A 16,278-nucleotide genomic window follows, 5' to 3' on the forward strand; every position below is an offset into this window, starting at 1 on the left:
GCACCCACAAAAATATGATAATGACAGGAGTTTGTTTTATGAACTGTTAGATGATAAATATTACTCAGGAAACTTGAGATCATTTGCATGAATTACTGTGCAGGATGCTCTATATTCAACTGAGAGAACTACTGAGGCTTCAATGTAAAATAAGATGGCAGCTCATGCTTGGAGTCAGGCTAGATGCAACATTCTGGAGAGCAGTTTAAACACATGGATACCTGACACAATGGGACAAAGAGCACTCAGCTGACCCAGAGAGAAATCACATGTACACACACACAAAATTCTTGAGAAACTCAACAGGTCAGACAGTGTTGATGGAGGAGAATAAGCAGTTGATGTTTTAGGCTAAGACCCTTCTTGCCCCTTTCTAGTCTTGATGAAGGGTTTCAACCCAAAATGTCAATTGCTTATTCTCCTCCAAGCTCTATTCCTGACCTGCTGAGTTCCTCCAGCACTTTGTGTGCAGTACACAAGATTTACCGCATCTTCAAAATGACTTGTGTTTACAAGTATACACATTATTGCTCAGTTGATATACATATAATACCTCAGGATCCAATGAATGGGAAGAGAAACTCTAATGTCTGATCCCTGGTGGTTTATTGGACATGATCTATCTTCCTTAGTGGACTTGTACAGTACTTCTGCTATAAGCATTGGACTCAGACCACTACCAGTTTGCCAGTTTTATGTATACTCATCTTCTCTTATTATCTTTAAGTGTGATCGATAGTCACTCTCCGGGGTCGGGAGGCCTTTCTATTTGCCGAACTCAGCCTTCTAATATAGAAGCTAACACCTCTAGAGATTAAAGAATTGTTTTTGAGTAAGTTAAACTTCCAAACAACATTCTTTGTTCAGCTTCTTCTCATAAGTGGGAGCTGATCTTCAAGTCCTAACATAAATGGCAAGCAATAATGAGTATGAAATTAAAAGAACAGCTTTGCAAACAGTTAGCACTGTCTTTAGAGCACATATTGCTGGCCCACAGCATGGAGATGGCTGCTCAAGAGATGCAGTGTAAGACAATGGGGATCTGTTAACTGGCCTGTTTCAAACCAGACAACAATGGCTAAGTTATATAGTTCAAATCCAAGGAAGCTTGCAGACAAGATTGATACAATCACTTAGCACATCATCTAGCTGCTCCATCAGTAGCTTGTAGATGTATGTACTCAAATGGTCACCTCTCACAGCATTACTTGTGGGTAACTGAGATATCTCTCCCCTGAAGCCTTTAAACCAGCAGTATGAAAAGAACCCTGAAAATAAATCATGTGTTGAAGTCACCTAACTGGCAAAAAAAAAAAATCAGTATAAATGTAAGACAGCAGTTAGACTTGTTAGGAATAGTCAAGAACATCAAAAATGACAGAAAGTTGGGGTGAACTAGAATCTATTCCTCTGCCGTCGATTTCTGTGACAGATGATTCATTCATCTGAAAATTGTTGGTATGTCTTTTAGCTTATAGGAATTATAGTGGTGTTTTGTAAACCCTTTATGTTTAAGTGTCTTATTTAAACTAAAACATGTATCACTAAAAGTAAATGAACTGTGTCTAAACTTCTTTCTTAGCGGGAAGTATATCCGCCTTGGAGGGAGGGGTACTCACCACTTGAACATTGTTTGAGTTCAGCAAACAGAATACTATCTCACAAGGACCTCAAGCTCTACTCGATATGTTATCCGGTTTCAATCATCAATAAGAGTAAAGTTCCAAAGGAGATGCAGAGGTTGAGTAAGGCACTGTGTAAGTACAAGCTACTTCTTAAAATGTGAATGTAAAATATGGACAGGGAGATACAGTGAAACAGTAAGCAGAACCTTTAACTCACAGTTAGAGATCCAGGTTCAATTCTGATCTGCAGTTTACAGCTCAGAGAGTCTGCTCCCTTGTTGTATGATTCTAGAACATGGGCCAGCTCATTCCTTACTGTGAACAGGTAGAGCGGGGGCGAGGGACAGGAGGGAAACACAGAGGGAGAAGGGAAAGGGGGTGTGAGGGGAAGAGAGGGGGAAGAGAAAGAGGGGAAAGGAGAGGAGGAAAGAGAGAGAGGGCAAGAGAAAGAAGGGGAAAGAGAAAGAAAGGAAAAGAAAGGTGAAAAGAGAGTGGTGAAAAAGAGGGGAAGAGAGAAAATGGGAAGACAGAGACAGGGGATGAGAGAAGGGGGAGAAAGAGATAGGGAGAGAGGGGGAAGACAGAAAGAGTGGGGAGAAAGGGGGAGAACAGAGGGGAGAAGAGGGAAGGTGAGGTGGGAAAGTGGAGAAGAGGGAGAGGGAGAGTGATGGAAGTGAGGGGGGAATAGAGTGAGGAAGAAAGAGAGGGATATAGAGGTGGAAAGAGATGTGGGGGGAATGAGAGACAGAGTGGGGAAGGAAAATAGAGGAGAGAAAGAGGATGAAGAGAGAAAGAGGGAGGAGAAGAGAGAGACAGAGAGAGAACTTTTTGACAAAAATGTTGGGACCAAGAACCTGTTTCTGTGACATACCATCCTACTATATCATGGTAATTCTTCCTAAAGTTACTTACTTAATTTCTCATCAACATATCCAAAAATTTGGTACCTCCAGTTACCAGTGTCAAGGACAGCAGGTGCAGAGGAGTGTCACCATTTCCAAATTCCTTAGTAAGTCTAACCAGGACATACACTTAGTTATTCCTTCAATCTTAATATGCCCAAATCTGCTCACAATATTGGGAGTCAGATTTCAATGTTTGGATGTAAGTATATGAGCAGTTATGGTGTAAAATCAGGGGGCTGGTGGAAGCCAGATCAATGAGTACTTTTGAAAGGGATTTGGATGCAGATTTAAAGGAGAGTAATTTACAGAGTGAGAGAATCAAATTAACAAGACTGTTTTATCTGAAGCTATCACAGGTTCAATAGGTTGGATGGCCTCCTTTTACACACACTTTGCAGCCATTGGATTATTTATTGCAGTATAGGTTTTCTTATAGCATTAGACATCCAGCAGTTTGTCAGCGAGCTCCACACAGAAGTTTTATGTTATCTATTTTTCAGAAGCATCTTGTATTTATACTGTGCCTTAACAACCTCAGGATGTCTGTTTGAATTTGTTTATTGATGGCTGAATCTGAGTAATATATGGAAGGGAATTAGAGGTCCTTCCATAGCTTAAACATGATGAGCAAAGAGTATTGTACTGCACCGGCAGTATGCTAAGATTAATGCTTATAGCAAAAGTGCAGTGCAGGTATACCAACAGATATGAACCATAGAGACACAAGAAATGGTAGGAGCTGAAACCTGGAATGGTAAACAACTGCAGGAACTCAGCAGATCAAGCAGCAACTGTGGAGGGAAATGGAAAGTCATTATTTCTGGTCGAAATCTTTTATCTGGACCATGTCCCGATGGGCTGTGGAGTTTTAAGTGGTAGAGTTGTTCTTCTCATTCATTAGGTTCCCAGTTCCAGTTCTGTAATTCCATAACTCTGTGAAGTATTTTGATTATGGAAGTGGCTCACTTCAAGTAGCTATGGATGTTCAATTGTTCCTACCTTTACTAGACAGAACCACCCTCCATAATGAATTTAAGAACATTAATAATGTTTGTGTAACTGAAACTGCTCAGCCTTTTGCAAAAAAATATATATGTTCAGTAGCCACTTTATTGGGAATGAGAGTGGAACCTGGTGAGGTCTTGTGCTGCTGTAGCCCTTCCACTTCAAGCTTCACATTCAGAGATGCTCTTCTGCACACCACTATTGTAACACGTGGTTATTTGAGTCACTGTCTGACCCTGACTGGCATTCTCCTCTGATCTCTCTCATTAACGAGTTGTTTTTGCCCACAGAACTGTCAGTCACTTGACGTTTTTTTTGGGGTTATATTTGCACCATTCTCTGTAAACACTAGCGACAGTTATGTGTGAGAATCCCAGGAGATACTCAGACCACCCATTCTGGCACCAACAATCATTCCATGGTCAAATTCACTTTGATCACATTTCTTTCATTCTTCTGATGTTTGGTCTGCACAACAACTAAACCTATTGACCATGTCTATATTCTTTTATGCAGTGAGTTGCTGTCACATGATTGATTAGATATTTGTATTAACATAAAGTTGTATAGGTGTATCTAATAAAGTGGTCACTAAGTGTAGATTTATTGTATCTTTTTCTCAAAATCAGCAAAGTGAATTAACCCTACCTAATCTTTGACACCTGTCAAGAGTATCAAAATGACAGCCCTATTGAATTGAATAAGAAAGCATTTTTCTGTCTCTGTGCAGTAACCATAAGACCATAAGACAAAGGAGCAGAAGTTGGCCATTCGGCCCATTGAGTCTGCTCTGCCATTTTATCATGAGCTGATCCATTCTCCCACTTAGTCCCACTCCCCTGCCTTCTCACCATAACCTTTGATGCCCTGGCTACTCAGATATCTATCAATCTCTGCCTTAAATACACCCAATGACTTGGCCTCCACTGCTGCCTGTGGCAACAAATTCCATAGATTCACCACCCTCTGACTAAAAAAATTTCTTCGCATTTCTGTTCTGAAATGGCGCCCTTCAATCCTGAAGTCATGCTCTCTCGTACTAGACTCCCCCATCATGGGAAACAACTTTGCCACATCCACTCTGTCCATGCCTTTCAACGTTCAAAATGTTTCTATGAGGTCTCCCCTCATTCTTCTGAACTCCAAGGAATACAGTCCAAGAGCGGACAAACGTTCCTCATATGTTAATTCTCTCATTCCCGGAATCATTCTAGTGAATCTTCTCTGTACCCTCTCCAGGCCTGTTAATCATAAAACTATGGGAAAATGGACACTGATAATGTAGTTTAATTTTTAGCTTAGATTCTTTTTGTGTCTTTTTGCTGCCAGACGTGATCAGTTAGGTGACAGCTTGTTGCAAATTGTGACAGTGGTATAGTGTTGGTGGGACTTTAAATCTCGAAATATTCAAAGCCAGAATCTGAGGAATGACAATTCCTATGCAGCACCTGGAATTTGGTCAGAGGTTTGAGTCTGATCCTCAGTAAACCCTGGAGCAGATACACCACGTTCAAACATTGGCTGTATGAATGCTCTGTGTTTCACTTTCTTAACATCCTCAGAAAGGCTCATGGGACAAGGCAATATTGTGACTTCAACTTGTGATCAAAGGAGAATGCTCCTGGCTATAACTCATTCTTTTAGTCAAAGCACCACCTGCGGCAGTCTCAAGATGGGGCCGTTGGATTCCAAGTTTTCTTAATCGTTGAAGGATATATTTTCTTTGCCCATGCAGAGCCTGGCCATTCTCTTTGACACTATGTACCTTGTTAACCTGTCGATGAAAATGCACATCTCAATCTCACACTGACTTGAAAGTGAAGCCTCCAACCCTTTAGTTTCAATATTAACAGCATGGTCTGTTTGCAGAACCTGTTTAAAGACCGAACTCATCACTAGAAAGAAAGTATTTGCTCAGATTCCGTGAACCACGGACTGAAGCGACAAGACTCACCTTTTGATCTTGGCTGTAGGCCAGAATCCAATCCTCCTCTTGTGGATGGAACAGCATGGTTTGGATCTGAAAGCTCTGGCGATATTTTTGATAGGTCGCACCCTCGTCTGAGCTGATTAGGACACTGCTCTCAATCTCAGGGTCACTCACAAGCATTATCTGTTCAAGGCAGAATAAAGGAAAAATGGAAGAATCAGAATCAGGTTTAATATCACCAACATATGTTGTGAAATTTGTTGTTTTCCAGCAGCGGTACATTGCAATATGTAATAATAAGAATACTCTCAATTACAATAAGAAATACAATAGATTGTGGTTAATTAGGCCATTGTTTAATCAGGGTAATCACTTATTTAGGACAACTCTTAAAGAACAAAATATATTCAAGAAAACAACCTTCATGTATTTGAGGGACTACGCCATTCAATTGAGACAGGGGCTATTGGTGAACATTTATGGCTGTTATACGGAATGGAGCGAATAGTTTTTAAATAGCATCACTTGCATGTTGTTGTGTTATGTTATCCATTTGGGCCAACTGACTCCAATTTGAAAAGCAGTGATCTTTGATCATTTAGTTTTTTTATTTTGACAATAAAGACAGTTCATTCACAATCAATCAAAAGGACATGGCAGCATATACTGTACTTGTTGCTCTATCCAAATAATGTTTAGGTATTAATATGCAGTTTTATAGTACTGTAGTAGTATTGGTAGTGTTCTAATTTGTTCTTTAGTTCATTTAAATACATACATTGTTACTCAGTTAAACAGTAGTTGTCTTTTTTATATCTTTTAATTACAGTGGATTCTGGTTAATTGGGACACATCAGGACCAGTCCAGTTTGGTCCTATTAAGTGGCTGCCCCAATTAGCTGAAGTTTCATGAAGATAAAAGGTAGTGCTTCCGACATTATCATACACGATGAGATCTAGTAGGCAGGGAGCTTAGTAGCCTTACGGCCTGGTGGAAGAAGTTGTCTCACTTCCTAACAGCTTTGTCCTGATGCTATTGTTCAGCCTGCCTGACGGTTGGGTGTCAAATATTGTTGGATGGATGGGAGGGTTCAGTGATAATGTTAACAATCCTGTGTATGCAGCAGTCGTAATCCTTTGTCGGTTCGCGCAGTCAAGTGCCACACCAGACAGTGATGCAGTTGGGCAGGATAGTCTCAGTGGTTCTCCTGTATAAGATAGTTGGAATGGGGGTGGGGAGCTTTGCTTACCTCAATCACCTCAGAAAGTGGAGATGCTGCTATGCTTTCTTAACTAGAAAGGTAGTGTTGAGGGAACCAGGTGAGATCATCCGTTACGTGCGCTCCCAAAAGCTTGGTGATTCTAACTCTTTCCATAGAGAAGTCGTTTATGTGCAGTGAGGACTGGTCAGCCTGACCATTCCAAAAAGCTACCAACATTTCTTTCGTCTTTCCAAGCTGAGACTCAAGTTGTTGTGCAGCCTCTCTACCTCCTCTCTGTACACAGTCTCGTCTTCATCGTTGATAAGGCCAACCACTGTTGTGACATCAGCAAACATGATGATTCGGCTTGAACTGGATCAAACAGGACAATCCTACGTCAGCAGCAGGCACCAGTGAAACTGGAGGTGTTGCTGCCAACGCAGACTAACTGCAGCTTCTGTAAATCCAGAGTAATTCACACAAAATGCAGGAGGAGCACCTCAGGTCAGGCAGCATCTATGGACGGAAATAAACAGTCAATGTTTCAGGCCGGGGCCCTTCACCAGGACTCAGCTGACATGTGGAGTTCCGCCGCATTTTGTGTGTATTATCTTCATTTTTATTTCCGCTATGTTGGGATGAACGGTAAAATGGTCAGCAGAGATAGTCTGCCGACCCCAGAAATAAAGCTTCTGTATCACAGTGTGACCTTGATCAATTTGAGAGCAAGCTTGTATTTATTTCATACTTTGTCTGTAACTTCTGAAAACCACAATCATCAGCACACTCCCCCCCAAAGTGGTTGCACCTGCGGAAAGCAAAATGGAGTTATTGATTCAAATTGGAGACCCTTTGTCAGAACTGGGAGGGGACAAGAGAAGCTTGCTAAGCTGCAGGGAGGGTAGGAGAGGATGATGAAGATGGAGGCGCGGGATATCTCTGGTGGGGTAAAACGTGTGGTCATGTGAATAACCTGCAAACAAGGTAATCTCTTCAGTGAGTGAACAAAAGCAGTCACTAACAAAAGAATATGGGTGTTGTGAAATACAGAGCAGGAAGATGAGCCTGACATAGAAAGAGAAGAGTCTGTATCAGTCATTCATGTGTAATATTAGCTCCATTGTCAGAAAATCCTTTCTTAAATACAGGGCCTAAAACTGCTCACAATACTTCTAGTGTGCTCTGACAATACCTTTTAATCTCAGCATTATGTCATTATGTCATCTATTCCTCTTGAAATGAATGCATCACTGATTCACCTGCAAGTTAATGTTTAGAGAATCCTGCATAAAGATTTCCAAGTCTCTTTGCCCCTCGGAATTTTGAATTTTCTCCCCATTTAGAACATAGGTCATGCCTTTATTTCTTCTACCAAGGTGCATGACCATACACTTCCTGACACTGTATTCCACTGCCACCTCTTTGACCATTCTCCTAATCTGTGTGTCCTTCTGTAGCCTCTCTGCTTCCTCAACACAACCTGCACCTCGACCTATCTTTGTATCATCTTTGTAACTTGGCCACAAAGCCATCAATTCAGTCAGCTAAATCATTGACACATCACATAAAAATAAGAGGTCCCATCACCGATCCCTGCAAAATGCCACTAGTTACCAACAAGTCATCCCGAGTGCCTTATGATCTTCCCATCCTTCCTGACAGTCTGACTGCACATTGCCTCTGCTTGAATACCATCTACCCCATCCTCACCACTCCTGTTCCCACCCCTCTGTCAAATTTGTTTAAACCCTCCCCAACTGCTCTAGCAAACCTGTCCCAAAGGATGTTGGTCCCCCTGGGGGTCAGGTGTAACCCGTCCATTTTGTGCAGGTCATACAAAAGAGATTCCAATGATCCAGAAATCAGGGAAACTACCACCCTGTAGCACCTATCTATCACTTCCTCATTTTTCTGTATGTGCTGGAGGTTATAAATATGCAGCTCAAGTTTCTTAACACATTCTCCCAGGAGCTGCAACTCAGTGCACCTGGTGGAGAAGTGGTTATCCAGGAAATTGGAGGTGACAATCAGTAAAACACAGCCCCTGGAGCCAATGACACTGAAATAACTATGCACTAACAGATGAAGAATGAGGAAGAAACCTACCAGAAACTTACCCCAGTTAAGCTCCCCACTCTAACACTGGTCCAGTCCAAAAATGTCCACTCCACTTGTCCCTACGTTATTTTTATTTGCTCTTGCCAATGAATTATGATTCAATTGGGCAGTCAAAAAAGCCGAAAGCTCGAGAATGCTGATTTTTGAATTTCCCAACACTACATGTGTGGAGCCTCTGTCAATCTGATCGGAAAAAATTACTTGTGTGTATTAGGATATCAATATGCATGTGAAAATTACTGAAAACAGAATAAATATTTACATCATCTGCTAGGTTTAGGGAGGAAAACAAAACATCCAGGTTATTGTTGGTGAACAGTTATACAGTCTTAAATAGATGGGTTCATTTTGATTGGTAGGTTTGACTTTGTGTGGGATCGTATTGCTTTGGAAGAAATAAAAATGTCTGGCTGGGGATCTCATTGTAAGTATGCACTGGGGACTTTTGAGGTTCTTACTTCAGTCAGCTTCTAAATGGTCCATTATGTTTCTAATGGGATACATAAAACACTGCATCTGTGTTTGGGAAAAACATGACCTGAGCTGTTTTTTTTTTGACAAGGTGATAATTCAGGGCTACATTTGCTTTCTCCCATTGCATTGTTTTGAAGGTGAGTCAGGGAGTTTCCATCTGAGCCCTGGCCAAACTGATTCCTACATCAGTGCTGGAATTTAGAGATAAAGCTTAGCTTTATTCAACGTGTGTATGTTGAAACATACAGTGAAGTGTGTAACTTTCGTCAATAACTAACACAGTTTGTGCTGAGGGCAGGTTGTAAGTGCCACTCACCATGCTTTCAGCAGCATCACAGCATGCCCCCATCTTACTAATCTTTGGAATGTGGGAAGCAACCGGACCACTTGTGGGAAACCCATGGAGTCACAGGGAGAATGTGCAAACTCCTTACAGACTGCGATGGGGATTGAACCCCAATCACTAGTGCTATAAAATGTTATGCAAACTGCTACTCTTAGGGATGACCTAGAGAATGTGAAAGGTGGCATATATTTTGAACTTGTTTTCTAAAGCCGAACCTATTCCAGGCTTCAGAAAAGGAAGTAAATGCTGGAGGAGTTGGAAAAATGGGCAAGGGGCGGGACGGGGGGCTTTGGACTGTATATCAAATACAAATAAAACAACGAAGATGCTGAGAGTAAGAGACTCATACAGCAAGTAAAAGAAAGTCATACAACATTGCCCCAGTGGCTACATGGTCATCAAGTACCTACTTACACTGATCCTAAACTTGTCTCATTTCCATTCTCCCCAACTTCCCAACAATGCTCCCCAGATTCTACCACTGACCCTACACACTACGGGCAATTTATGGCAGCCAATTCACCCACAAACACACAACTCTTTGCGGTGTGGGAGGAAATCAGATCTCCAGGGGGATCTCCATGCACACACAGGGAGAGCATGCAAACTCCACTCAGGCAGCACCTGAGCTCAGGACTGAAACAAGTCTGAAGGAACTGTGAAGCAGAGACTCTTCTTGCTACATCGCTCTGCCACATTTCTTGACCTTTTTTTTGAATCATTTTTCAATGAGCTTATTCTTACCAATTATGACATTGTGTCTTTGCTGATTAACAGAACTCTGACAACTCTTACTCATTCATCAATCACACTTTACTTCCTCCTGAACAAGGAGAACAGTCACTGAATTGCTCTGAAGTTACAGCTTAAAACTGTCCATTTTTCCGATAGAAACTTTGGTACTCCTGTATGACTTTAGAAAGACTAAGCCTGCATTGCTCCCTGTTACTACTGTTGGTGAGGACATGGATGTGGTGAAGACCTACAAGTACATGGGGGAGCATTTGATGACAGACTTGAGTGGAGCACCAACACAGGGCCAGAGTCGCCTCTACTTCCTGAGGAGACTGGGGTCCTTTGGAGCATGCAGGCCTCTCCTTCACATGTCTGTTGTCACCAGTACAATCTTCTATGCAGTGGTGAGCTGGGAAAATGGCATCAACATTGAAATCCTGGAAATTCTGGACAGTTGTTTCTCACCCTCTACACACTACCTTGGCTGAACAGAGGAGCATTTTTGGTAATAGACTAAGACAACTATACTGCTCCAAAAAGTGCTATATGAGGTAGTTCTTATTTTCGGCCATTACGCTCTATAACGAGTCAACCTACTGCAGGGGAAGTGATGACCCCCTCCAGATAGACTGTTTGAGGTAATTTATTTTTTATTCCTTTTTACTTTTCTTCTAATATTTGTATATTTGTGCACTTATAATGCTATTGTGATACTGTAAATTCCTTTGGGATCAATAAAGTATCTATCTATCTATCTATCTATCTATCTCATCATCACTTCACAATACATATTTCAGGTGTTAATAACCAATAAATTCAATGAGTTAAGGGCCTATAATGCTCTAAAGTTAGTAAAATAATTGTTGAATAATTAGCAAATGTCAATAAAGGACAATAGGGTAGAATGGCAGTAAGGACAACTATTTACAGCACCAGCTGTGAGACTGACATCCAGTTCCTGCCGTTGTCTCCAAGGAGTATGCTCATTTTCCCTGTGACCCTGCGGGTTTCCACTGGTGTCTGGTTTCCTCCCATGTTTCAAGGGGATATGGGTTGGAGTTAGTGAGCTTTGGGCAGGCTATGTCGGTGCTGGAAGAGTGGTGATACTTGTAGGCGGCCCAGCAAAATCCTCACTGATTTCACTTGACAGAAAATGACACATTTTACTGTATGTTTTAAAGTTCAAAGTTCAAAGTAAATTTATTATCAAAATACAAAGTACCAGATACAACCCTGAGATTCATTGTCTTGCAGGCATACTCAATGAGTCCATAACAGAATCAATGAAATACCACACCAACTTGACATTCAACCAATGTGCCAAAGACAACAAAACAGTGCAAATAAAAATAAATAAATATTAATAAACAAATAAACAATAAATATCAAAAACAGGAGATGAAAAGTCCATGAAAGTGAGTCCATAGATTGTGGGAACATTTCAGTGATGGGGCAGGTGAAGTTGAATGAAGTGATCCCTTTTGGTTGAAGATTGAGGGGTAATAACTGTTCCTGAACCTGGTGGTGAGAGTCTAGAGGCTCCTGTACCTTCTTCCTAATGGCAACCATGAGGAGAGAGTACGTCCTGGGTGGTAGGGACTCCTGATGATGGATGCTGCTTTCTGTGACAGTGTTTCATGTAGATGTGCCCAATGGTAGGGAGCACTTTTACCCATGACGGATTGGGCCGTATCCTCTACCTTTTGCAGAATGTTCTGTTCCAAGGCATAGGTATTTATATGTACATGTGACAAATAAAGTTCATCTTTATAAGCTTTCATTAGCGTCTTTATTTGGTCTTGGTATGCCTGGTGATTTTTGGTCCCATACATGAACAGAACATTTATACAAAGAGGAGTTAGACTTTCAAGTGCCATGTTCAGCCTGGATGACTGTACTATGTCGGTATGTCTGCACATCGTCTCTGTCAGGTTATCGTCTTGACTTATGCCTTACTGCAAATTCCATGGCAGAAGAAGTCCATTCATCCCATGTTGGAACCTAGCAAAGCAACCTCATGTCCCTTTCCTTATTCCCCTGTTACTCTGCAATGTATCCTCTCCCGCACATGCCCATCAGTGCTCCATTGCTCTTTAATGTTATACTCCCTACCGACATCAAGCAGTAATTTCAATTAACTATTTAACTTACCAGCTTCGGAGACACAAGAGGCAGCGGATGCTGGAATCTAGAGTGACAACCTGCTGGAGGAACTCAACAGGTCGACCTGCATCTGCAGGAGGAAAGGAATTATCTGGGTTTCAACCCAAAACTTAGATAATTGTTTTCCTCCCTGAGATAATATTTGACCCACTAAGTTCCTCCAACAGATTGTATGTTGCAGTATATTTTTGGGATGTGAAGGGAAACCAGAACAACCTCATGGTCACAGAGAAAATACAGACTCCACACAAATAGCACCAGAGGACAGGATCGAACCAGGCTCCAGCAGCACTGCTGAATTATCATACTACCCTTTTCCTCAGGCGTTGTTATAGTACATCATCGGAGTAATTGAGATATTAACACATGAACAGGAGCAAGAAATAAAAGCAACAATGAATCACACGATTATTTTCTGACTTATCACTGGGCACTCTTGAAACAAGAAGTAGTGGGTGTAGTTTCCTGAATTTCCAAAGCTGCAAAATTGTTAAAGAACTAAAAAAAAACAACAGTGCATTTGTCACAGGCGAGCTTACTGCTTCCCTTAGCAAGAATCACTGCCTGGATTCAGGGACTGATGTGGATTAATACTTTTTCATTAACAGTCGATAAACAAGCTCTCAAGGAGACTCATGTTTCTGGTGCCAAGCTTTGGCAATGCAATTCATCACCATCAAGGAAGGTCCTGGAAATACCGTTTACTTTTTAGAAAGTTGACAGAAGTATTTCAGCCATAATCTTTAGGTTCAGAATACCTCATAATTTTTTGTAAGACTGTACACATTTGTTAATGGGGAAATTATGTTTCACTCTATACTTTATTCAAAGCTCTGTGAGGGAATCTCATTTTGTAGATAAATTCAGTCTCAATATAATGGAGCTCCAGTTCTTCCTGTTTTTTCACTACCTGGTTTTATTAAACAGCTTGTGAATTTTCAGCTTCATTTTGATGAACTTCACAAATTAACTCTAAACAAAACGACTAGATTGGGAACATTGGGAAATGGCAAGATAGCACAAGTATAATTTACTGCCATCCTTATCAATGTGTGTAGCATATTTCTGGTTGTATCATCAGTGAAAAATGCTCCTTGTGATACTATTTTATGCAACACATTTGGAGCTATGTTGTTCTGCATAACGTACTCCCGGCTATGTTATTATGGGTAAGCTGCTCTTAGCTGTGCATCATCCAATACATCATGCAAGTCCAACTATGTGAAGCATGCTCCAAAAAGCATCAAACTCTCCAAAAAAAGCTTTAGACCATAAGGTCAAGAGATAAAGAAACAGAATTGGGTCATTCAGCCCATCGAGTTTACCTTGCCATTTATTATGGGTGATTTATTATCCCTCTCAAGGCAGTCCCTGCCTTCTCCGTGTAACCTTTGACGTATTTACTAATCAACAACATATAAACCTTCACTTTAAATATACCCAATGACTTGGTCTCCACAGCCATCTGTTGCAATGAATTCCACAGATTCACCACCGTCTGGCTAAAGAAATTCCTCCTCATCTGTTCTTTATACCTCCTTGAGCAATTGGATCCTGGATTTCGTTACTAGTAGATCCCAGTCAATTCAGATTGGCCAGAAAATGTCCTCCATGATCTCCATCAACACAGGTGCATCACAGGGATGTGTGCTTCGGCCCCTACTCTACTCGCGTTACAACTACAGTATGACTGTGTGGCTAAGCACAGATGCAAAGGCATATTCAAGTTTGCGAATGACACCACTATTGTGGGTTGAATCAAAGGTGGTGATGAATCAGCTCACAGGAGGGAGACTGAAAACTTGGCTGAGTGGTGTCATAACACCCTCTTAGTCAATGTCAGCATGACCAGGGAACTGATTATAGACTTCAGGAGAGGGAAACCAGAGGTCCATGAGCCAGTCCTCATCAGAGGATCAGAGGTGGATACAGTTAGCAATTTTAAATTCTTGAGTGCTTCTAATTCAGAGAAACCAGCACTGGACCCAGCACATAAGAGCAATTGCAAAGAAAGCATAGCAGCACCTCTACTACATTAGACATCTGCGGAGATTTGGCATGACAACTAAAACTTTGTGGTACAGAGTATCATGGCCTGGCATGGAAACACAAAATCCATTAAATGGAAAGTCCTGATGAAGGGTCTTGGCCCAAAATGTTGTTTATTCCCAGCTATAGATGCTGCCTGACCTGCTGAGCACCTCCAGCACATTGTGTGCATTGCTGGAGATAGAAAATGCATGTCAAAAGGGCCATGCCACAATAGTCATGGGAGAATTCAGTAAGCAGGTAGATTGGGAAAATCAGATTGGTGCTGAATCCTAAGAGAGGGAACTTGTAGAATGCCTATAACATTGCTTTTTAGAGCAGATTATAGTTGAACCCACTAGAGAATCAGCTATTCTAGATTGGGTGTTATGTAGTGAACTAGATATAATTAGGGAGCTTAAGGTAAAGGAACCCTTAGGAGACAGTGATCATAATATGATAGGATTCATCTTGTAATTTAAAAGGGAGAAGCTAAAGTCAAATATATCAGTGTTACAGTGGAATGAGGTGAATTACAGAAGCATGAGAGAGGAGTTGGTCAAAGTTGATTGGAAGTGGATACTAACAGGGATGATGGAGGAGCAGCAATGGCTGGAATTTCTGTCAGCAACTCTGAAGGTGCAAGGTAGTTACATCCCAAAGAAGAAGTATTCTAAAAGGAGGATGACACATAGGTGGCTGAAAGGGGAATCAAAGCCAACGGAAAACAAAAAAAAAGGACATAATAGAGTAAAAATTAGTGCGAAATTAGAGGATTGGGAAACTATTAAAAACAAATAGAAGGCAACTATAAAAGCCATGGGGGTGGGGGTAGATGAAATATGAAGGTAAACTAGCCAATAATATCAAGTATGATACCGAAAGATTTTTTTTCTGATATATAGATTGAAAAAGAGAGGTGGGAATAGATATTGGACCAATGGAAAATGACACTGAGTAGGTAGTAGTGAGGTAAAAGTAAATGACAGATGAACTGAATTAAGTATTTTGCATCATTCTTCACTGTGGAAGACACTAGCTGTACACCAGAAGATCAAGAGTGTCAGGGGGCAGGAGTGAGTGCAGTTGCTATTACTAAGGTGCTTGGAAAGCTGAAAGGTCTGAAGGAAGATAAGTCACCTGGACCAGGTGGACAATACTCCAGGCTTCTGAAAAAGGTCAGCTGAAGAGATTGTGCAGGCATTAGTAATAATCTTTGAAGAATTACTTGATTCTGGCATGGTTCTGGAGGACTGGAAAACTGCAAATGTCACTCCACTCTTCAAAAAGGGAGTGAAGGAGAAGAAAGGAAATTATAGGCCAGTTAGCCTAAACTCAATGTTTGAAAAGATGTTGGAGTTGCTTGTTAAGGATGAGGTTTTGGGAAATTTGTAGGCGTATGATAAAATAGACCAAAGTCAACTGGTTTCCTTAAGGGAAAGTCTTGCCTGAAAAATCTGTTGGAATTCTTTGAGGAATTAACAAGCAGGATAAGCAAAGGAGAATTGGGATGTTGTCTACTTGCACTTTCAGGAGGCCTTTGACAAGGCTGCTTAACGATGTTACAGGAAAGATACTCGCATGGATAGAGCATTGGCAGATTGGCAGGAGGCAAAGAATGAGAATAAATGGAGACTCTTCTGATTAGCTTGTGGTGACTAGTGATGTTCTTCAGGGGTCAGTGTTGGGGCCACTTCGTTTTACGTTATCTGTCAGAGATTTGGATGACAGAATCATTGGCTTTGTC

The 16,278-nt window shown here is 41.2% G+C and overlaps 1 protein-coding gene across 1 annotated transcript in view; it reads right to left on the reverse strand.

Moving 5' to 3' along the window:
• LOC134358777 (VPS10 domain-containing receptor SorCS1-like) overlaps positions 1 to 16,278 on the reverse strand; it is a 1,326,002-nt gene that overhangs the window by 381,014 nt on the left and 928,710 nt on the right. Inside the window, exon 4 of the mRNA XM_063071254.1 lies at positions 5,490 to 5,648. Within this exon, the coding sequence (XP_062927324.1) occupies positions 5,490 to 5,648 (159 nt within the window). The remainder of the gene's footprint in view (positions 1 to 5,489; positions 5,649 to 16,278) is intronic.

This window comes from Mobula hypostoma, chromosome 19 (genome assembly GCF_963921235.1).
Source record: "Mobula hypostoma chromosome 19, sMobHyp1.1, whole genome shotgun sequence".
Lineage (NCBI taxonomy): Eukaryota > Metazoa > Chordata > Chondrichthyes > Myliobatiformes > Myliobatidae > Mobula > Mobula hypostoma.